Source organism: Heliangelus exortis, chromosome 2 (genome assembly GCF_036169615.1).
Source record: "Heliangelus exortis chromosome 2, bHelExo1.hap1, whole genome shotgun sequence".
Classification (NCBI taxonomy): Eukaryota; Metazoa; Chordata; class Aves; order Apodiformes; family Trochilidae; genus Heliangelus; species Heliangelus exortis.
In genome coordinates this window covers 110433028-110454452 of record NC_092423.1, presented here as the reverse complement: position 1 = coordinate 110454452, position 21425 = coordinate 110433028, and the positions used below count along the sequence as shown (strand labels likewise).

Below are 21425 nucleotides of genomic sequence, written 5' to 3'. Positions count from 1 at the left end.
TACAAAATACTTGTATTCATTGTATGTTGTGTGTGAAATGAGAGGTGCAGCATAAAGCTCGAGTTTCCACACATCCATGTGAAATTCACTATACTTTGAATGTTAATCTCCTGTAGATATTTAAATTTTAAAAAATCCATTTAGTCTGTTTGTAAATTATATTTTGCTATTTCAGAATTAATTATAACACACAGTTTAAATTTTTCCCTCTTTGGTTCCTAGAATCATAGATTGGTTTGGGTTGGACGAGACCTTTAAAGGTCATCTAGTCCACCCCATCATCCCCTGCAGTGAGCAGATTCAAGCCTGAGTATCTGCTCACCTTGCTCTAAAAGGGCAAACCTGGATGCAGACTCACCTCTGAATATTCTGTGAGGTCAACACACAAACCCCTGCACAAACCAAAGCTGACCTGCAGTCAAGGCTAGGGCATTTTCTATTCTTGTAACACCATTTTTATCTTCTTGAAAATAAAAGCATTGATTTAACTCTATTAAATAAAGGCGTTTAAAAAAACAACCAAAAACCAACCAACCAAGCAAAAAATACAGGTTCATGTTTGTCTCTCAAAGGTTGTGTATTTAATGCCCAGTTACAAAAGTTTCATTGATGGACAGAGCAGTGCTACCAACAGAATACCTGACAAAGATCTCTAGGATGCTCTGGTGGAGTCCCAAAAGTTCATGTCATTACCTCAGTTATGCACAAGAAGTAGTTTTTTAAAAATTAAGTAGCGGGGCTTTCATTCTATAGAACCCCTTAATCTACAGCATTTTGCAATGCCACACTTTCTGCTGGCTTGGGTAAACGTGACGTTCATTTAAGCACATTAAAAAAAAACATCTCTTAAACAACTCTTGGTTTCCGTGGTAAAACTGTACACTTAACATAAATGGCTGAACAAAAAGCACTCAAGTGACAGCTGATAAGGTTTAGATTCTGCTATCACCCCCAGAGCATTTACTGAGGTGTCAGCACATGCCAGCACGGTGATAGCTGAATGCCACAGCAAAGCACTAAAAGGATGGAGATGATTCAGAAGTACAGAGGAGAAGAAATGTCACTGCCAGATATTGGGTGTCTGTCTTCAGCACTGCCAGGGTTCTGTTAAAATTTGTGTTTCCAGTATATCTTTCCTTGCCAAGGACAGTGCCTGACTTCCTATTGTTAAGCCCCTTTGACTGCTGCAGTTTTGGATTTGGGGATTTGTACTCTCCCAGGAACAAACTCAGAATCACAGAATCATTCTGGTTGGAGGCCTTTAAAATCACTGAGTCCAACCATTGACCTTTCTCTACCAAGTCCAGGATAACTCTACTCAAGATCCGAGGGACAGCCATGGTACCGTTATGGTCTGTTCAGAGACCAGGATGCAACCCTTTTATTTAGGGATAGCTTATATGAACAAACACATGACAATCAATTGAAAAAATGAAACATTATTAGGAACTCAAAGAGTGAACTCATTTTTCAAGCATTGTATAGACTGTCTATTTTGTTGAGAGCCTGAGTGGAACAGAGTTTCTACATATACAGGAATTAAACAGCAGACATAATATTTTACTTACTTGCAGTTAAGTTGTAATTAAAATTAAAATTAAATTCATATCATATTATTTTTACCAGAAGAACAGGGACTTATTCATGGAAAACTGTTTTACTTTCTGTGGGTTTTTTTGTTTTGTTCTTTTTTAATTGTATCAGTCTGATATGACTATCTCTTTATTAGTGTTACTATTGGACCAAAAGAACAAAATAGAAAAAGTAGCATGACTACGTATGGACATTAGTATGGATTTACAACATTGCTTAAAGTGCTTTCTTATCTGAGGAGATTCTTACACAAATATCTTTTCATGCTTATCTCCTTGTCACCAGTTACTATATGCTTGTTGCTTTCTCTTATGTAATTTATATGATAGGGTGTTAAATTCATACTGAGAGTTTAGCATGTTGTCGTAAAAACCATCTGAAAACAGGAAAATGACAATTCTATTTGTGTATTATTACAGCAATTTGAAAATTTTATTAAATACTGAAGTGCTTCATCATTTATTCCTTTGATTCCAGTGTTGCTTAAAGCACTATGTAAGTACAAACAGATCATACTAAAAGCATATCCATCCTATTCTGGGACTTCAACTAGGATTATTTACTGATGTCTTGCAGAACAGAGATGAATTTGTGATCCCACGTGACCATTTATCTGCTGATACTGCAAGATGTCTTCTTGCCTCCAGGATTGGTTTCCATGTACATGGTTCACCAAAAGGTCTACATCATATGAATATATTTATACATCATTATGTCTTGCTGTTAAGTGGCAGTGCTGTAATGTGAGATGTCAAGTAGTATACTTTAATTTGCCAGTACCAGAAGTTGTGGGAGCAGAAGAAGCTGTGGCTTGACTGCCTACATACAAAGGGTCCAAACAAGCCACTTTGGCTGCAAAGAATGAGTGGATACAGTGAAGAACTGCAAACAGGTTGGAAAACTCCAGCTCCTGGAAGTGAAAACAATAAGATTAAACATGAAACAAAAGAACAGCTCACAAACATATACCCAGCAATGAACCATTCTTCAAATAGCAGTAATTTTAACAGTTTGATGCAATTCTGCTAATGTGTCTGACAATTCTCCATCACAGAGACTTAGACATTGAGCTATACCTAGTCTGTAAATAATTGTTTTGAGGCTATGGTGAATTTAAGTGCCCCCATAGAGACAATGACAGTAAATTTATTTTTTTTTTTTTTTCCTTTTTCCCTCAGGTTAATGGAAATCTGGCAATTTTGCAGGTTAATATAAAAATAAATGGAGTGACTGCACCATAACAGTCTACACATCTCTGGGCAACTAATGTTTACCCACGACGATCATTAACACTCTTACATATCTTACATTTGTTCCCCATGTCATCACATAATGGTAGCTACTGTCTCACCTGTGCTGATCCTTTCACCAGAAAATAAAAAAAACAAACAAAGAAAAAACCAACTAACCGAAAAAAAAGCAAAGAAACCCCATAAAACAAAACAAAAACAAACAAACAGCAACAAAACCAACACCCAAACCAAACACATTTTCAAAAAAATGCTACTATCACATAGTGATATTCTGGAGCTGTTTTCAACGAGAGGGTTACTGGTTTTAGACCAAAAAAAAGGAACAGACTCCATATTTTAAACTTACTAGCAACATTACACAGAGTCCTTCTTTTTCTACATTATGTTACAATTGTTTATTTTTCCTCAACATGTCATCTGACCAGCTATGACTCTTGTAGACACCACTACAGAGGAAATTAATCAAAATGATATTTTTTTACATATATAAGTTTTCTCTTTGTATCTCACTTTATCTGATCAATCTTTTTTAGACTATCTTCAGTATGTGCTTTTGCTGTTGGCATTTAATCAGTAAATATCTGTTTTACTTGAAAGCAAATACTGAGATATTTGAATACATGGAAGTGTAGGGATGGTGGTGCAAAGTTGCCTTCTGCTTTGATTCTCTGCCTATACAGAGATATGTGGTACATTCTATTTCTCTTTCTGTCCAGCACTGGTATTTCAATACTATGTAGCATTAAGGGGTTTTGGGGTTTTTTTGTTTAGAAGAATATTGATAATGTTGTAAATCCAAAAAAGATTGCTAAATCATTCAAAATTACATCAACCTGCAGTTTTATGACTTTTCAGATTCCCTGGAAGATGTTGCTTTAGGTAGTTCATGGAGAAGTTCACAAATCCCTCATGTGTGAGGGAAAACTGCCTGGAAACAGAGAACTGCATCTGCAGAGTGTCCAGTGATGCCCTGAATTGAGGGAGCTCTGCTCAGCTCTCTTACAACCTGAGCAGATGTTCTTCAGACATGCTAAAAAATTAACTTATAACATCCCATGAGCTTCTTTAAACTCCCCTAACTATAAGTTCTCAACAAAGAAGATAAAAGTTCATGCCAAGTTTCACAAGCTTGCCATCTGTGTCCATTTAAAACAATCTGTTTAGAGACATTCTCATTCTTAACATTGGCAGAAGGGCAAATTCATCATGATGACAAAGGTTTTGTTCCTCCCTCAAATTTCAAAACAAAAAAATTTATTATAGATAGGAAAACTGTGGAAATTCAAAAATGAGGAAATAAGGAGTTATAGAAAATATTTCAGGTTAAGAACTATCAGTCACTGAAATCAAATTACTTTTCAGTTAACTCCTTTTTATTAATATAATATTATTTGTCCTTCTGGTAATAAAAAAAAAATAAAATCTGAAGCTTCAGATGAGAGACTAAATATTTAGTGGAAGAGTAAAATATTCATAATATTAACTCCATCTGCTACCTGTAGAAAGACTACATTTCCCCCTGTATCTCAACAGGAAAAGCCCATTAAAATAAATATGGCTGTTCAAGAATTGTTTGAGTCAGTTATGTAATGTCACTGGCAGAAAGTTATTACTATCATAATTTTGGTTACTGCACACTGAAATTTCATAGTGTATTAGTAGAATTACTACCAACTAACTACCGTGTTAACTACCCAGTTATCATAGGTGTTTCTGCCACAGTAACACATTGAGGAGATCCAATGCTCATTGGACCTTCAAGGAAAATGAGTGATTCAATAGAAGAGCCTCTGAAAGTCCCATTGGATTATTAATACTAATGACACAAAGCAGAAATTATCTTGACTGCAAAGATGAGTACTAAGCAGTCAGTAAGTGTTTTGGGTTTTTTGTTTTGTTTTGCTTTGCTTTGTTTTTTGGGGTTTTTTTGTTTGTTTGATTGTATTGATTGTTGTTTGGGTTTTTTTTTCCATGAAACATTCTTTTTTTTTCATGGTAGACGTGTATTTAACTGGGATTTACAGCAAGGTGAAGCACAGTAGGCTGACTGGTATGGGGTGAGTACATGAAGGCCTGATTGATGGCTGCAGTACAATTCAAAGGATCCTGATTGGGAACATGATCTATCAGGAACAACAGTTATCTGGCAGATTAGCCTCATCAGAAGAAAGTTTAACAAGCAGATAAGATTTCATGCAGAGCTGCTGACAAAACATTCCCTCAGTTCTGCTGAGAATTTCCACTTCTAGCTGCCCATGGGTCTGCCCTACTGCCAGCAGATGGAGGGGAAGCCACAAGCTTTTGTGGACACCATAGCCATCCATAGTTGTTTTTGTATATACTTTGTCATCATTCTCTTGCCTGAATACACTTTCACCTAGGCAGGGCATTGTGTATTGCCCACCCAGATAAAGTTCAGATAAAGTTTCAAACAAACAAACCAGAAAACCTTAAGAAACATGAAGGAATATGCAGTGAAGCCATTAAAGTTGCTACCTGTAGGGAAAAACAAGTGCTCTGAATCCCCAAAAATCAAAGAAACACAATTTAAGGCACATCAACTTGTCCATGTACAAGTACACAATTTACTGTTATTCAGATTTTCCCACTGTTGTCTATACCCCTCACATAAGAACCTACTTAGTAATATCAGTGTATCTTCTGGTCTTCAAATAGGCTTTCTAAGCTATCTCTTGATCAAACTACTCTCACCCTGCATTGTTGTCATTATGCCAGACATTATTAATCTACAAAATCAAGGAATTGTAAATTAATAAGTATTCATGATATAGTTAATGAAAAAATACTTTTTCATACATATATAAACTACTGAAATGAGAAGATACTTGTTCTTTCATCATATGTGGTGTTATATAATCTCTATTAGCATAGACTCTGATCTAAAATAGATATTAAACAGATAATCTATCTGCCAGACATCAGGAAACTAAAAACTGAATCACACAAACCTACACAGATCAGAAATCTGAACTCAGACTGCTGTCACTGTTATTGAGCATTCACTCAGTAAAAATCCTAAGGATGTATACATAAAACCCATTTGAATATTATATTCTATAATTTGAAGAACACAGTGAAACTGATGGAAAAACACTCAAGGCTAAGAATAAAGATTCATTTTAAATTATATGTCAGAGAATGTACTTGAAATGAACAGAAATGTCAGTCTTGAAAATGGTGCAAGCATCCACCAGGACACCTTGCAACACTTGAAAGAGCATTTTGTTCACATTACAGCAGTAACCCAGCCTATTTGTCTTATTTTTTAATTGTATTTCTATACAAGATAATTTCAAGTACAAATCAATTTACATTACTTACTATTAGGGTAATAATAGTAAGAGGGACATTAACAGGCTTGAAAGTGGGCCCAGGACAACTTCATGAAGTTCAGTAAGGCCAAGATGAAGGTCCTGTTCCTGGGTCCAAGATAGGCTGCGTGGACAATGGATTCACAGCTCTGAGGAAAAGCACTTGGGGTGTTGCTCAATATGAGCGAGCAATGGGCACCTGCAGCCCAGAAAGCCAAACATGTCCTGGGTAGCATCAAAAGAAATGTGGCCAGAAGTTCAAGGGAGGTGATTCTCCCCCTCTGCTCCACTCTGGTCAGACCCCACCTGGAGTACTGTGGTCAGTTCTGGGCTCTCCAGTAAAAGAGGACAGGAAGCTGCTGGGAGCAAGTCCAGAGGAAGACTACAGAGATGATAAGAGAAGCACCTCTCTTTGGAAGACAGGCTGAAAGAGTTGGGGTTGCTCAGCCTGAAGAAGAGAAAACTCTGGGGAGACCTAGCAGCCATCCAGTACCTGAAGGGGGCTACAGGAAAGATGGGGATGGACTTTTTAGAAGGACATCTAGTGATAGGACAAGGGATGATGCTTTAAACTGAAAGAGGGTAGATTTTTTTGGTGTGCTTACTTACAAAATTCAGATAAAAATTTCATATCATAAGAAAAACAGCACTGATGCTGATTTTTACATGCATTAAATACTCCTATGTTTAGAACTATATATTTGGTGAAACAGGACTTCTGATAGATTTAAGATACTTTTAATTTTTAGATACTTTTAATTTTTGCCAGAAAAATATAAAGCAGTTTCTATTGCAGTGTCCCAACACACAGCTGGGTAAAATTGAAGACCACAGCCCAGTGAGTTTACTACAGTCCTGAGACGCTGCTGAGATACTGGAGATTCTTATTGCTGTGGAGTGACTGGGATTATTAGCTATAGGTAGACAAATAGGTAAATAGATAGGAAGGTGAATCTCCTTTCTTACAGACAAGAAGACTTTGCCCTTCTGTGCTTGCTTTTTTCAATCCAATCCAAACAACTCAGTAAGAACAAAGGAGAGGGACATGCAGGCTCTGTGTTCTGCCAAGCCGACAGCTCTATTTTGCAGCTCTCAGTCAGAAAAATTCTGTCTGACTGTGCAAATTTGTGCAATATCTGCTGCTGAGTGACAGCTGGGAAATAGCCTAGAGATTGGAATGTCTAAGGGGTATCAGTGATTAATGTTGCCCCTAAGTGTTTTACTTCTCAGAAACCACTTAGACCTTGCCATAGAGACCTTTAAATTTAGGTGTTTCCATCCAGGCACCCTGCCATGAACCCACTGGTGTGACCTATGGTAATTACTGCTCAGATTTTTCAGACTGAAATGGCTTAAATCTACAGGAAAACACTTCTTTTACACTGAACTATGTATCTTTAGAGAGTAACACAATATTGCTTACAGAGAAGCCAAACAAAAGCATCCATACAAAGTCTCAAAGGAAGAAAAGGCAGCATTTAACAATATCTGAGAGAATGACATAAATGCTTAAATAATTTCAACTATTGTCAATCAGAAAAGAACTCTATCTGGATAAACTGTAGGTAAATCCGTAAGACGTTGTGTGTCTCAAAGCATGGCATTTTGAAATTTGTTAAGTCAGCCATGAAATACATTGTAAAAAAATCTGAAAGCGTTATAAAAATATCAGTTATTCCATGTCAATCAAGGAAAATAAATTCTGGTGGCAAGTGTGTTTCAAAACCAAAAAAAGATGACTGAGGGATTGATGTGGTTCTGCATTTTTTTCTCAAGAAGTATTTTTTTCTAGATTCTTCTAACATTAGCAGTGATATCTCTGTGCATTCCACCAGAACACAGAGGAACTTCTGGACAAGTATCAAGATAGTATGGCTCAAATTTAGAATGCTCATGCATAATTTGGTTTTTTTGCAAGCAAAAGAGGTCTGAATGTATTTCTACAATAACAAATTTATCTAAATTTTGTATTAAAATTAAATAGCTAAGCACTCAGACACTCTTAATTTTTTAGATAATGAGTAAGTGTTCTAAAGCTACATTACATTATGGCACAGACACATGCTGTAATCACACACATCTGGGTAAGCATGAGATACACATAGTGTGCAGCATTGTAAATGAGGCAAGCCAGGAAGCATTTGGATTTAGATGATTCATATTTTTACAGGAAGGAATTATCTAGACTCATAGAATATTAATTTTTTTTTTAATACCTTTAGGATCACTAAGTCCAAACATTAACCTAGCCCTGTCAAATTCATGAATAAATCACATACCCTGTATCATATCTACAGGTCTTTTAAATACCTTCAGAGATGGTGACTCCACCACTGCCCTGGGCAGTTTGTTGCAGTATTTCACGGCGCTCTCAGAAAAGAATTTTTTTCCTAACATCCAACATAAACCTGCCCTGGCACAACTTGAGGTCATTTCTTCTGGTCCTATAACTTGTTACTTGGGAAAACAACCCTCAACTTGAGAGCAACCCTCAACTTGCTACAGCCTCCTTGCAGATAGTTACAGAGAGCAGTCGCATCTTCCCTCAGCCTCCTTTGGTCTGGTCTAAACAATCGCAATTCCCTCAGCTGCTTCTTCTAAGACTTGTGCTCCAGACCCTTCACCAGTTTTGTTGCCCTTCTTTGGACTCACTCCAGCACCTCAGGATCCATCTTGTAGTGAGGAGCCCAAAACTGAACACAGTACTCAAGGTGTAGCCTCACTAGCATCAAGTACAGGAGCATGGTAACTTCCCTGGTCCTGCTGGCCACGCTAATTCTGATACAAGACAGGGTGCCACTGGCCTTCTAGGCACACTGCTCATATTCAGCCAGCTGTTGACAATGATGAAATTAATATTATTTTAAAAAAAATAAACAACATCAACAAAAACCTGTGCCCAGACCACCTAACATCTGCTGGGAGTAACTGAATTACAGTGGGTTAAATACATAAACACATTTTGTCAGTGTCACAGGTGACACTCAGAGATGGAAGAAAATAAACCTTAGAGGCAAGAAAAGTAATCAGATCAGGTATGCATATGCCATAACAGGTTCTGCAGAGAATGTGTTAGTATTAATGACAAAGGAGAAGAAAAACCACTCCTGGTTCTAGTGACTATCCTGTCAGTTACCTGCCATGCTCTTCTTCCACATTGCTACTTGGGGATGCAGAGGTGAAGCTCCCTAATATATTGAAGCAATGACTCCTCAGTTTTTTGGTTTTGCTCTCGGCTGTGAGCTCTCATTTCACTAGCTTCTGATTATTTGCTGTGTAATGTAACTAGCAAAAAATTACCTTTACTTAAAGCAAACATTACCCTGTGATTCGCCTTACAACAGGGGGATCCCCAGGCCATATGAAGCACAGAGCTGCATTTATCAGGCAATGACAGCTGTGGCCCTGAATACTCATCACAGCCTTTAGCAGATGTTTTACAAAATTCCCATCACCTGATTTCAAATGAAGTCTGCCATACAGTGTGCATGAAACCTGGCATTGCAAACATATCTGAAAATCTGATTAACATTTCCTAATGACTCAGGGGTTCCCCAAATAGCTATACCTCTAACTCTAATGCTGCTAAAGTACAGAAAATAAAGGCTAGATTGTTCCTGCTCATCTCATGCTGCATGGTGCTTTAAGTCCATGAAAGGCTTAAAGGATCCTGAAGGGGCCTATCCATAGAATTTTAAATTAATCAAAGTTGAAAAAATATGTAAACAAATTGGAATGGATAGAAGTGCCCAGCAGAAATGCTGTAGTGCTTTCCAAAGACAACATAATCTGACATTTTTTTATCATGGTAGTGGTATGATTTGATCACCAAGAAAATAAACTAAAAGTAATACATTTCCATTTCCAAATTGATCCCTGTGAAAGCTTAAATTTATAATACAGAGAAGCATCCAGTGAACACAACACAATACAGAATATTAAGAAGGATGCTAGCAAGTTTGTACAATATTCTGCCTTCTTAAGGCAGAAGGTAGAAATTTCTTAGAAATAAAGCTCTGTTAAGTTTGAGTGGGATTAACAATCGGTAAGATGAAGGTACCAGGATACCTCTAAAGCTTAAAAAGTAATTTGCGTGACATATTTAATTAAAAAAAAAAAACTTGAAAATGTTTTGATTAAAACTATTTTTCTTCTTCGCAATCTATATTTTATACTTTTTTCTTTATTTTTAATTTTCATTTAGTAATAAAAATATTTGAACGTTACTTCAAAAAGAGAAGGAAAGAGAGGAGGAGAGAAAGAGAGAGAGAGAGAGAAAGAGATAGAAAGAGATAAAGAGATAAAGAGAGAGAAAGAGAGAAAGAGAGAGAAAGAGAGAAAGAGAGAAAGAGAAGGAAGGAAGGAAGGAAGGAAGGAAGGAAGGAAGGAAGGAAGGAAGGAAAGAAGGAAGGAAGGAAGGAAGGAAGGAAGGAAGGAAGGAAGGAAGGAAGGAAGGAAGGAAGGAAGGAAGGAAGGAAGGAAGGAAGGAAGGAAGGAAGGAAGGAAGGAAGGAAGGAAGGAAGGAAGGAAGGAAGGAAGGAAGGAAGGAAGGAAGGAAGGAAGGAAGGAAGGAAGGAAGGAAGGAAGGAAGGAAGGAAGGAAGGAAGGAAGGAAGGAAGGAAGTAAAGTTGTATTACTATGGATTACTATTCTTGGATTACTATGAAATTTTTTTAGTCCTAAAATCATGTGTTAATATAATGGCAATAGGAGACAGATAGAAATAATAATGAGCTTCATCCTTCAGGTGTACTTAGGAACATGTTAAAAGTTTCCAATTTTTTGCTAAGGAGAAAATTATCTTCATGACATTACATTATGTTTTCCTAATATTTCTTATTAGAAATTAAAATAAATTATGTAATGTTAAAACGATTTCTGAAGGAAATGAGAGGAAAATATTTTTCTTCAAGATGTAGCAGAACATGAAGGTATTAAAAGCCACAATCCACCACATTTCATTCCTGTTGATTTAATGAGACCTTTTACACACCTTCATTGTACTAAGTACAACACACAAAATTTAAGCAAATAGCTGTTAGATAGAAAAAAATTAATACTAAACATAGAGACATGCAGGAAGAAAAACTAGCTGCTTAATGGAGTTATTTGCACTTAAACTCACAACTGCCCCTGATAAAACACCGTTTTTTCTTTACATAATTTAGCATGCTGTGTATATTTGGCCCTTTTACACAACAATTTATTTAACCATTTTCTTTTTGCTGAAGGAACAGAATTGTTATCATATTCATCGATCAATTTTCTCTCTGACACTCTCAGGAACAATTCTATAGCAAATGCTTCAAATGCTTCAAAACCAAGGCTTAAAGGTAGCCAAGGAGACAGTCTTAAGGTTTAAGCAAAACCTGGGATTCTAGTCCAAAAAAACTTTTGATTCAGATTTTAAGGCAGTTCCAGTTATCAAAGATCCTGGGAGATGACTTCTCACACACCTTGGCACAATAAATCCCCTGTTCTCAAAAGACTTCAATCAAACTAAGCATATTTCTCTCAGGTTTATCACTTTTATAGATGAACTCTTGAATTAAAAGCACATTTGAAAAGAAGTTTTCTGATTTTGAACTAGACACAAACATAAAGCTTCAGTCTTGCAAAGGAATCTTCATTTAATCCACACTTTTTTGTGTGGAATTTTTTTTTTTTTTTTAACAAAAAAACCTACCAGATTTTAGAACTTTGCTGGGATTTGTCCCCAGGTTGGCTTAAGGTTATATTTTTTTCATGACATAAATAAAGAGTAGAAAAAAAGGCATTAAAATAGTCAGCCACCTCTATCAAAATGACAAAGAGTGATGGCAAATGTACCTGAAATAATATATAATGAGTCCTGGGTTTTATTGTTATTTAATGTAATTACACCTTTCAGAAGACTCTGAAGTAACAAAAAAACAAGCATTGATTCAGTTTTGTTTTTCCAGAACTTCTTTGGTTTTCTTCGCATTTTACAACTCTGCTGATTAATCTAAAATTCCTAAGTAATGTGGTTTAATGTATTCCTCCATTCCCCTGGATGAGTTGATAACTGTTTTTAAAGGACATAGATTTTATAAAACAATGTATTGTTTTTACCTTTGCTTCAATTTGTTTAGTGTCTTGGTTTTGGAACAAAAATTTGATTTTGCTCTTCCCATCATCTGAAGAACCTTTGAGCTGGGAAAACTTGTACCTCCAAAGTACAGCCTAGAGGAAAAAAAAAAAAAAAAAAAAAGAAACATAAAAAAGCATAAACATGCAAATCAGTGTAGTTATAATTGAAAATTGTATTAGAAATAGCTGATACCCTCCAAAGGGAATTTTTAACCCTTCTATGACACATAATCAAAACAATTTAGTGTGGTCTGATGTGTCTTTGATGATATCAATGGATTAGACTTTGGCAATGTCTGATTCATATTAGTCAGATAACACTTGTGAAATTTACTGTAAAATTCCTCCATCCATATTTAAACCTGATTAAACAAAAAACATGACATTCAAACAACCAAGTATTTTTCCCCACTGATAATCTCTGAATTCTCTACTCCATCTGAAGTGATAACCTGCTAGGGAAGTCCGCTCTTTTTCTTCAATATTAAATACATAGTTGTATTAAGATAAAGAGCATATAATATTAAAAGAAAATATATCTTTTTAAATTAAAAAATAACAAAAGAAAACCTGTAATGAGAATCTATTTTGAGTTTACTTATGGTAGTACCAGTCGGGAATTTGAGCAGATTATTAATTCTAAGCATATCACTGGCCTTTCAAGTAATTTTATTACAAATTACAATGTGTCTTGTTGAAAAAAAAGACATCCTGCTCTACAGAATAATCATACAATTAATACAATTTACAGCTTGCTAGAAAAGCATTTTTTTATATGTCTAATGTGGATTTATGTAGAAAAAAACCACATCTAAACTACCTCGCTTAACTGTGGAAAAAACCTGTTTTATTGTGTTTTCAGCCTCCTTTAAAGATATCCCCCCTCTCCACCCTCCAGATATTCTGAAGCACTGGTTTATTTCATTGTGATTTCAGTAGTCCTTACTAACATTGTGATGTTACTTTGAGAAGATGTAAGTATCACAAGAATTGTACAACACAGAAACCTGAGGCAAGAAGTGCTGTTCAGTTTTCCTTTCTCCAGGGGTTTGTAAATGAAAAGTAACTCAGTAGTGTAGGATGACACTTCCACCTGTACTTTGTCTATATCTCTGAATGATTTAATATTGACTTGATATTAAACAGAATATGAGGGAGGTAAAGATGTTTAACTATCCCAAATCTCTGCAGGACTCTCTTCATCAGGATGTGTTGATCTCTGTATGTTAAAAACCTCTAACCTGCAACCTGCAAATTAATTAAGTTTGTTGTGTTTGTCTTAGTAAATTGAAAAAGGAAAAAAACCTCAAAAGAACAGTATCTTAACTGCGTACAGTACACAAAGCAAGTGTTAGAATTATTTTCCCTAAAATTCTCTCTATATTTGCCCTTTCTAGATAAAAAAATTCTAATCTCAGCACCACATTCATTCCCTGTACAAGACAGGACAGCCCCCATCTACCATAAACAGAGTTAAGAACATTTACTTTCAGACAAACCAGAGGAATTTGACAATTTATGTGAAACCATATCCTATTTGTTTTAAATGCAGCCCTCCTGAGCCCTCCTGAGCCCACCAATCTATGTTACAGAAAATAGAACGGCATCCCTTGTCTCTACATCTGTGCAATACCTTTCACCTTGTTTGATCAATGATGTTTACTTATGTCCTGTAGTGAGTTAAAAAAAAACAAAACAAACACAGACAAGCCAGTCCACCATTCAGGTGGCCATACTTCCTAGATATGTTGTAAACTTCTTTTTTTTACAGGTCTGTATAACTCAACAAATCTTGTCCGAAGATCAAGACTATTGTCTTTCTGTAGGAACAATAAAGTTCCTTAAGCATGTGATTTCTTAGCTGAGAAATGTAATGGGCACTGATGGTCTTTATATCTCAGCAGAACAACAGTCACAGCAAAGAACTATAATTATCTCTTCCCTGATGAACTATGGGGATGTTAGGAGAGGGGTGTAGTAGTAACAAGGACCCTTAAAATGGGCAGGAAAGTCCCAGCATACCTGTCCTTATTCCCAATCAGATTAAGTTTGAGTGAAGATGAAAGATTTATAGATTCCTCAGCATTTTCCACGTAATTTTGCCAATAGCTTCTTTCCACTTAGAGGAAAGAGAATGATAGTAACACCAAACCACAGGCATAATTCAAGAACACTCTTGGAGAGCCTTCCTTAGCAGTGGCTCTTACTTGATTACACTGCAAAATCAGCTCTATAGGGTGGAGGGGACAAAATTCTTCTTGGGACTAAGCCCAGAAAGAGACTGCACTTTTTTCATCAGGATATCAAAACAAAGTTCTAGAGCTGACAGTTCAACAGCATACTTCACAGATACTATTAAACACTCTGTGTATAAAGTGTGAAGACACATAAATAAATAAAATTAACTTCAAAGAATACCAGAATGCAATTCAGACAAACAGTGCAGACAAGCTTACAAATATGATTTAAGACTTCTCTTGAGATGTTATTAAATTATTGTAATAAGAAATCATCAACAAGCAAAATCCTGTCTTCACTGAAATTAATAAGATTTTTTCCCTCTGATATACTTGGGACCAAGATTCTTCACCAATATTTTTAATGAGAAATATTTTATTTATAAGTAATCATCTAGGACTCATTTGTTCTGGTCTTTGTAACCAAATTACTGTCTATTATCTTCTGCTAGTGCCATTTTGCTATAATTACCCAAGGATGCTCTCTGCCTGCATGTTTTTAATTTATAGATGGGACATAAATGCAATGCATAAATGACACAGGGAAGAAAAACTATTGACTTCAGTGCCTGTAATACTTTGCTGGTATTCTCCACAGTCACACAAGTGAAGAAAACTACATGGCTTCTATTCTTAGCACTAGTGGTAAATCCAGAAGACATGTTCTGCAAGACACCTTAAATTTTTTTTTCACATTCATATCCTATTTCAGTTTGCTACTTATTGCTATTATTTCAGAATCCTGGACTAAGCTACATACAATTTTTATGAGATGTAATCAAACAAAATCACTTCCCATCCAGATATTTGTCTCAGAAAAGTGGGAATGCCTCATAATTACCTTATTTAAGGGTATGGCCAGAAGAGCTCACTCGTTGCTTTGTCTAAGGGAGCTTTAATTACCCTGAACAGTGGCTGAATAAATAAACAGAATAAATAGGTGTCTCTGTAATTTTATTTACCACATTCTAAGATAAATGTATAGAAATGTGAGTGTCTGACTAGTCCATAGCTTTGTGATAGCTACATGATTTAGCAAAAATATGCAGGCCGATTTACACTGGCACTAGGAAAGAAATGCTCTATTTTGTCAATGTGAGAGTCACTAGCCAGAACAGAATTAATTTGTGTCCTATGGCTTCAAAGACTAACTACTTTCAATTTATTATTAAAAAGTCTTGGCTCTTCCATATTGTATTATACCAATTGTATATATATTGTATATGAACCAATTCTATCCTTGCAAAAAGACAATTTACACTTTAAAAAGTTGTGAGATAGTGTTTGGACCACGTACTGCAATAGCATCATTTCACCTGCCAGTGCACATCACCAAATACAGGTTTTCTCTGTATCTTCCAATGACCTGAATCACACAGTTTTATTATGTACTGGTAAAAGAAATCTGGCTTGCTAATGAGTGGATGTGGTGCTTCAAACTCCTTTCTCACTGAGCCACAATGTGATGTCAACACCAGCCACCACTCTCCTTGCTTTTGTTACAAGTGCAGTGGGTCCAACATTGCTCTTGTTTCAATAGCAAGTGCAGTAGGGTGAGGCAATCCAGCACTTTCTGATCATGCCTACAGGAGCAGTGACTTGAAACAACTGGTTACCTTCTTTTACCTAGTGCAAATAGTGATTTGGGGTGATCAGGCACTCCCTAACCATATCCACAACTCTGTGGTTTGCAAAATTTACCTGAGACCCCCTCCTGCAGAGTACAAGACCATTCTGAAAGTTGCTAAGGATCACCTGACTCAAATTGTTGCCACCATGGAAAAATAACGACCAAAGTCAATCATCTCATAATCTTATAAATATTAAACCTGAAATGAGGCCCTTTAGGGCTCTTCAGGATCACACCAAGATGCTATGCCATATTTCATGAAGGAATTTGGTGTATCCGATGCAAAAGAATAAGTAGTCTGCTCCTTCTCATTTTGCTGCAAATACATAAAATTGTAGTAATTTACTACACTTGCATCTCAGAGATGAATTTTCAGTATATCCTTCATTGCAAGTTCTTTTTGTGCAGTTTGATGCACACTAGGTACCAAAACTTAAGATCTTAACATAGATTAATCTCTGTATCTGTGTGTGTGTATGTACACAGGCAGTTTAGATTAGAAACTTTGTTTATTTATTTGTACCTCTGCACTTGATTATAACAAATTGCTTATTATTGATGGCTTAGCTATTGGTAGAAAATCATATAATCCAATTTTGTGATTCCTTATCATGTCAATCAACATCAGTTTTTTTGCTATTCTGTATCACAGCAGACCCCTAATTATATGCTAAAGGACCACACTGAAATCCCTACAGTTAAATCCTTTAGTTGTAAACTGTTGACCAAGTTTGGGATTCAGAGTGGATCCAGATGCACTCAGACTCCTCTTTACAAAAGAGTTAGAAAGCAAGTGGGTCCACTTTGCACCTTGTGACTCAGCAGGAGGCCTTCCTCATTCTTTTCTGTTGTCCCTGTGCAAATCACTCAAACCTGATCCTTTTGCAATCTCCCCCTGGATAAATAATGTCCTCTGATCCCTACCTAAATCACTTAAATCCAATGCCAAGTCTTACACATCCCTTCCACATAATAAGTAATAGAGTGAACTTTGTCATCAAAGTCACTCTTTCATAAACCTCTATTAAAGTCACCTTTTCCTATTATCTTCTTCAGTGATTCTTTAAATAACTTTTGGACTTTTCCATCTGTGACAGTGGAAAAAACCTGGAATTCTGTCAGTTTTATCATGATGAGAATGCTACATCTCAGACCACCTGTAAATGGTGGAGTAAATAAAGAAACCATCTTCATTAAGGAAAGGGTGTCAGAGATCCCTTTTCAAATATTAGTTTCAGCAAATCCCTTCGTTGTCTTTTCTATCACATCTTCAAAAAGCTACAGCTGTATTTTTCCAACAATGTCTTTCTTTTTTTTTTTTCTCTTTTTTTTTTTTTTTTTTTTTTTTTTATACTCTGACTGATTAAATCATTCTTCTGTTTGGGTTTTTAAGGAAAATTTTATACTATACGTATTACAGAATTATGCTAAATTTTAATGGACACCTTACAACCTAACGTTGTTTTTCATCTGACTAAAGGAAGGGATATTTCCAGAAGTCAAACTAAATCAAGAGCAGATGCCTTGGAGGTCCTTATTTGAAGAATAAAAGTAATTAGGTCTTCTGACACCTGGGATACACCTTGATTTGGCTGTTTGTCTCGTACCTAATTGGGAAAGATTGTATGCTTGCCAAGTGACACTTTGTCCATCCTGATAGCAGCAGTAGGGATCTGAGTAGGATTAAGATTTTGTTCATCCTCAGTTCTACTGCATTACAAGTCTCTGGAGAGTGTCTTACTACAAAGGAATTATGGTCCAAGGCAATTTCCTTTGTCAACCCCTGTGGCTTCATAACTGTAAATGGAGAGACAGGGGAGGACACAGAGGGTAAAGAACAAAAATGAGACAAAGGAAAAAACCAAGGATGTCAACTCTAATAAAAGAACTCTTCTTGTCCATTACTGAAGTTGCATCGAATGCTAGAAGACTATAGTTTATTTGCTTAATACTAATGGATGATCTAACAAATTTGTTTTTGGCAGTGTATAAGTCTGTACAAACAATGCTTGAATGCTTATATTATTTTTATAGTAGCTATTTGTTCATCACTTCAATTTCTAAACAAATATTTGTTCACAGGTGTTACATTCTGAAATCTCCACCTTGAGGGGAGCCTTGTAACATGCCTTGTTTTGCTTTTTAGTCTGTCAGTCTCCATTCTTAATTCTGAAGGTGGCTACACTGGGTGCAAGGTGTTATTTAAAAATGCTTATCATAATATCTGTGTATGCCCATATAAAAAAAAATCATTCATAAAAGAGTTATATTTGCTCATTAAAATATTTACATCTCTATACTAGCCAATGTTAGACGAATGTAGGATCTGAATTGATGTGCTGTAATTATTCAGGACCTGGGAAAAATGTTTTCCCCAATCACCACTGATATACAACGCTGCAAAAATGACCTAGGGTAAAATTTTGTTTACGAATTCTAACACAGAATTTTTGCATCCTTTAATTTTTTTTTTCTTTTAATAACACTTAGCATCTAAAATATCTCAAAAGGAAAGTATGTCTGGAGTAAATGTATACTATGACACCTTGTAGTGCAAGGAATAATTAAACAGAATCTGGAGAAGTTTATTAGCCAGACCAGAGAAAGAATATCCCAACTGTATTCCTAAAGATAACTTAAATTCACTTTTAGTAGGATACCAGCCAGGACGAAAGGCAGAAAGAAGTTCAGTAAGAGGATGTTACTTGACAACTTGCATTTCAAATAATGCAAATGAAGTTGCATCAAAGCTGGTGGGCATTTTTTGAAGAAGATCCCAGTGGAATAAATTCTGTAGGACACTCACTAATGATCAAATTTAAATTTCCATGTACTCTATATACTAGAAGCAGATGGCCTTTTCACTCCTGATATATCACTACTACAAATGAAGGATTCCATGACAGGAACTTAATCACAGTCAAACATTTGCCAGTGTCTGCTTGGCCTATATGTTGCAGTCCTCTTTTAAAATATATATCAGTAGTAAGAAAATGATGACATCCAGCACTAGAACTTTGCCTCTAGACAGTGCCACAGATTAACAAGACCACAATTATACATGCTACTACTTTTAGTGTGCAAGGAGAGAAATTCTGTGTACATAATTACATTTAGCAGTTTGCAAACAAATTGTGTGAAGTGTTGGAAGAACTGATTTTACAAGGCAGACTTAAAAACTGTTCATTCTCCTTTCAGGAAATCACAATGGTTTCTTATAAAGAAACATACTAAATGCTCTAAATGATAAACTATTGTTGGCTGAAGATATCTCAATAAATTTTTGGCAGAGAGAATGGCAACAGCTATCTTTCCATAAAATAACAATGAACAGGCAATGGTTTACCTGTTCAGGTACTCACTAAGATGTGATTGACACAGGGCAGATTGATGCAAGTTTTCATCCTATGGCTTCTTTGTTGATTTCAGCCATACCAGTCTCTTGGCAACAGGTTCTGCACTAATGTTCCTCTGCTAATGATTAGAGCCATCCTTATAATCTTACACTACCTAATTCCTGATTACCTAACAAAACATGTTGTCCTTTTTCTCCATGGTGCTACAATTTATTCTAGCAAAGCACCCACACCAGTTTTGCAGGGTGCTAACCACTGCAAGACTGGCAGGATAAAAGGAAAAGGAGCAACACAATATATCAGCTGCAGATGATGTAAAATATACTGCAGTTTCTCCAGACACAACTCTAGCCTATTTACTGCAATAAAAAATGTCTTTCCATCAGTTCATGAGGAATTCTACACTTGTCTGTTCTGTCCACATAATGTTATGAAACATTTCCCTTCCCAAAGGAAATTCCCTCATACATCTGCTACTCTTTCACACTTTGATGAAATCTCTTTTAGATCCTGCTAACATGTCATCTTTCACCAGTTTTTAGACCCTCAAGATCCCCAGTGCAGTTAATACTTGTCTTAAAATTTCAGAATTTCTGGATGTTGAGGATAGATTCCATCCCATAAGGAACAGCTTTACAGATAAAGTAGAGAGGAAAAAATTGCAATGCTTTATGGGCCTTCTCAAGGCAGGGAGACCTGGAAGACAGAAAATTCCTTCTTGGGTTTCTTCTGGTTGTCACCAAATCATCAAAGCTTCATGCCAGTGATCATGCATTTTGTATTTGCTGCATGTGGTTTTATTTGAATAGGTTCACAACGTATCCATTCAGGACTCTACTGGCTTGAAATCTGCTGTAGTTGCTTTAATGTTGGAATTTATCAGGCATTTTTAGTACCATGTATGTGACTTGGTACGGAACATAGGGCAGCAGGAAAATAAGAGCTGGATGTGTATCTGCAGGCAATGCTAACAAATGTCTTAGTGTTTCAGTCAATTTAAATACCTGAAATATTTTTCTGCTCTTTGCCATGAAAAAAAAAAATTAAAAATCTATTTGTGAGGACAAAAAGGAATCTGTTTTACAAATAATATTCTTCACCAATGTGATGTCTCCAGAATTTTTTGTGCAACTGAAAGGTTCAATGAGTTATTTGAGAAAGCAAGACTGTGAAGTTATATCTCTACTGGAGCTTTTTTCCTATATCTGGAAATTTGCTGTACATATTCTAAGGACATAGCAAAAGGGTGTCATACCACACACTTCAGCCATGGTAACATGTATGAAGACAGTTATGTTTTGCTATCTGAAATTTGGTGTATGCTTGTATTTCAGATAATGGCTTTGAAAGAACCTGATATCTTTTGAGAATCAGAGATGTTCAAGAGCTTTGAATGAGATGAAATTACCTTTGTAAAATAGCATTCCGATTATATTAGAGGGTGGGAGAAAGCTATGCTTTTTTTTTTTTTTGCTTTTTTTTTTTTTTTGAGTCACAGCATTTTATTTCCATTGCTCTGATTTTGTGTGTAATGCCTCCTAGAAATGACAGTCTGATAAATGACATGATACTGTTCGGTTAACAAAAAGAAATATGTATAGACAAATATTTGAATCTCAAATTTACCACACCTTGTGCAAACAAACTGTAGAATGGAGTGGGAAGAAGAAAGGTTTCTGATTAGTGGAATAATGCAGAGGGAAGGGTTAAGGTAGAAGATGGGAGCATATTCTGTGGAGTAAATGGCAATTTACTCAGCCATTGCTGGTGGCAATGTTGCACCATCTCAAAGGAAAACAGATATTGGAGAGAACTGGAACCCAAAAGAAAATATTTCACATTCTCCCACAACAGCAGCATGAAGAAGTAGCAATAAAGCCTGCTTACATTATAGTACTTGTTAGCAATTAGTG

At 36.0% G+C, this 21425-nt stretch overlaps 1 protein-coding gene across 1 annotated transcript in view; it reads right to left on the bottom strand.

Moving 5' to 3' along the window:
- Positions 1-1921: 1921 nt before the first annotated feature.
- Positions 1922-21425, bottom strand: part of SNTG1 (syntrophin gamma 1) — a 312374-nt gene continuing 292870 nt past the window's right edge. The window contains exons 17-18 of the mRNA XM_071737518.1: positions 12272-12382; positions 1922-2503 (exon numbers count right to left, since the gene is read on the bottom strand). Coding sequence (XP_071593619.1) covers positions 2345-2503; positions 12272-12382 — 270 coding nt within the window. The 3' untranslated portion in view covers positions 1922-2344. The remainder of the gene's footprint in view (positions 2504-12271; positions 12383-21425) is intronic.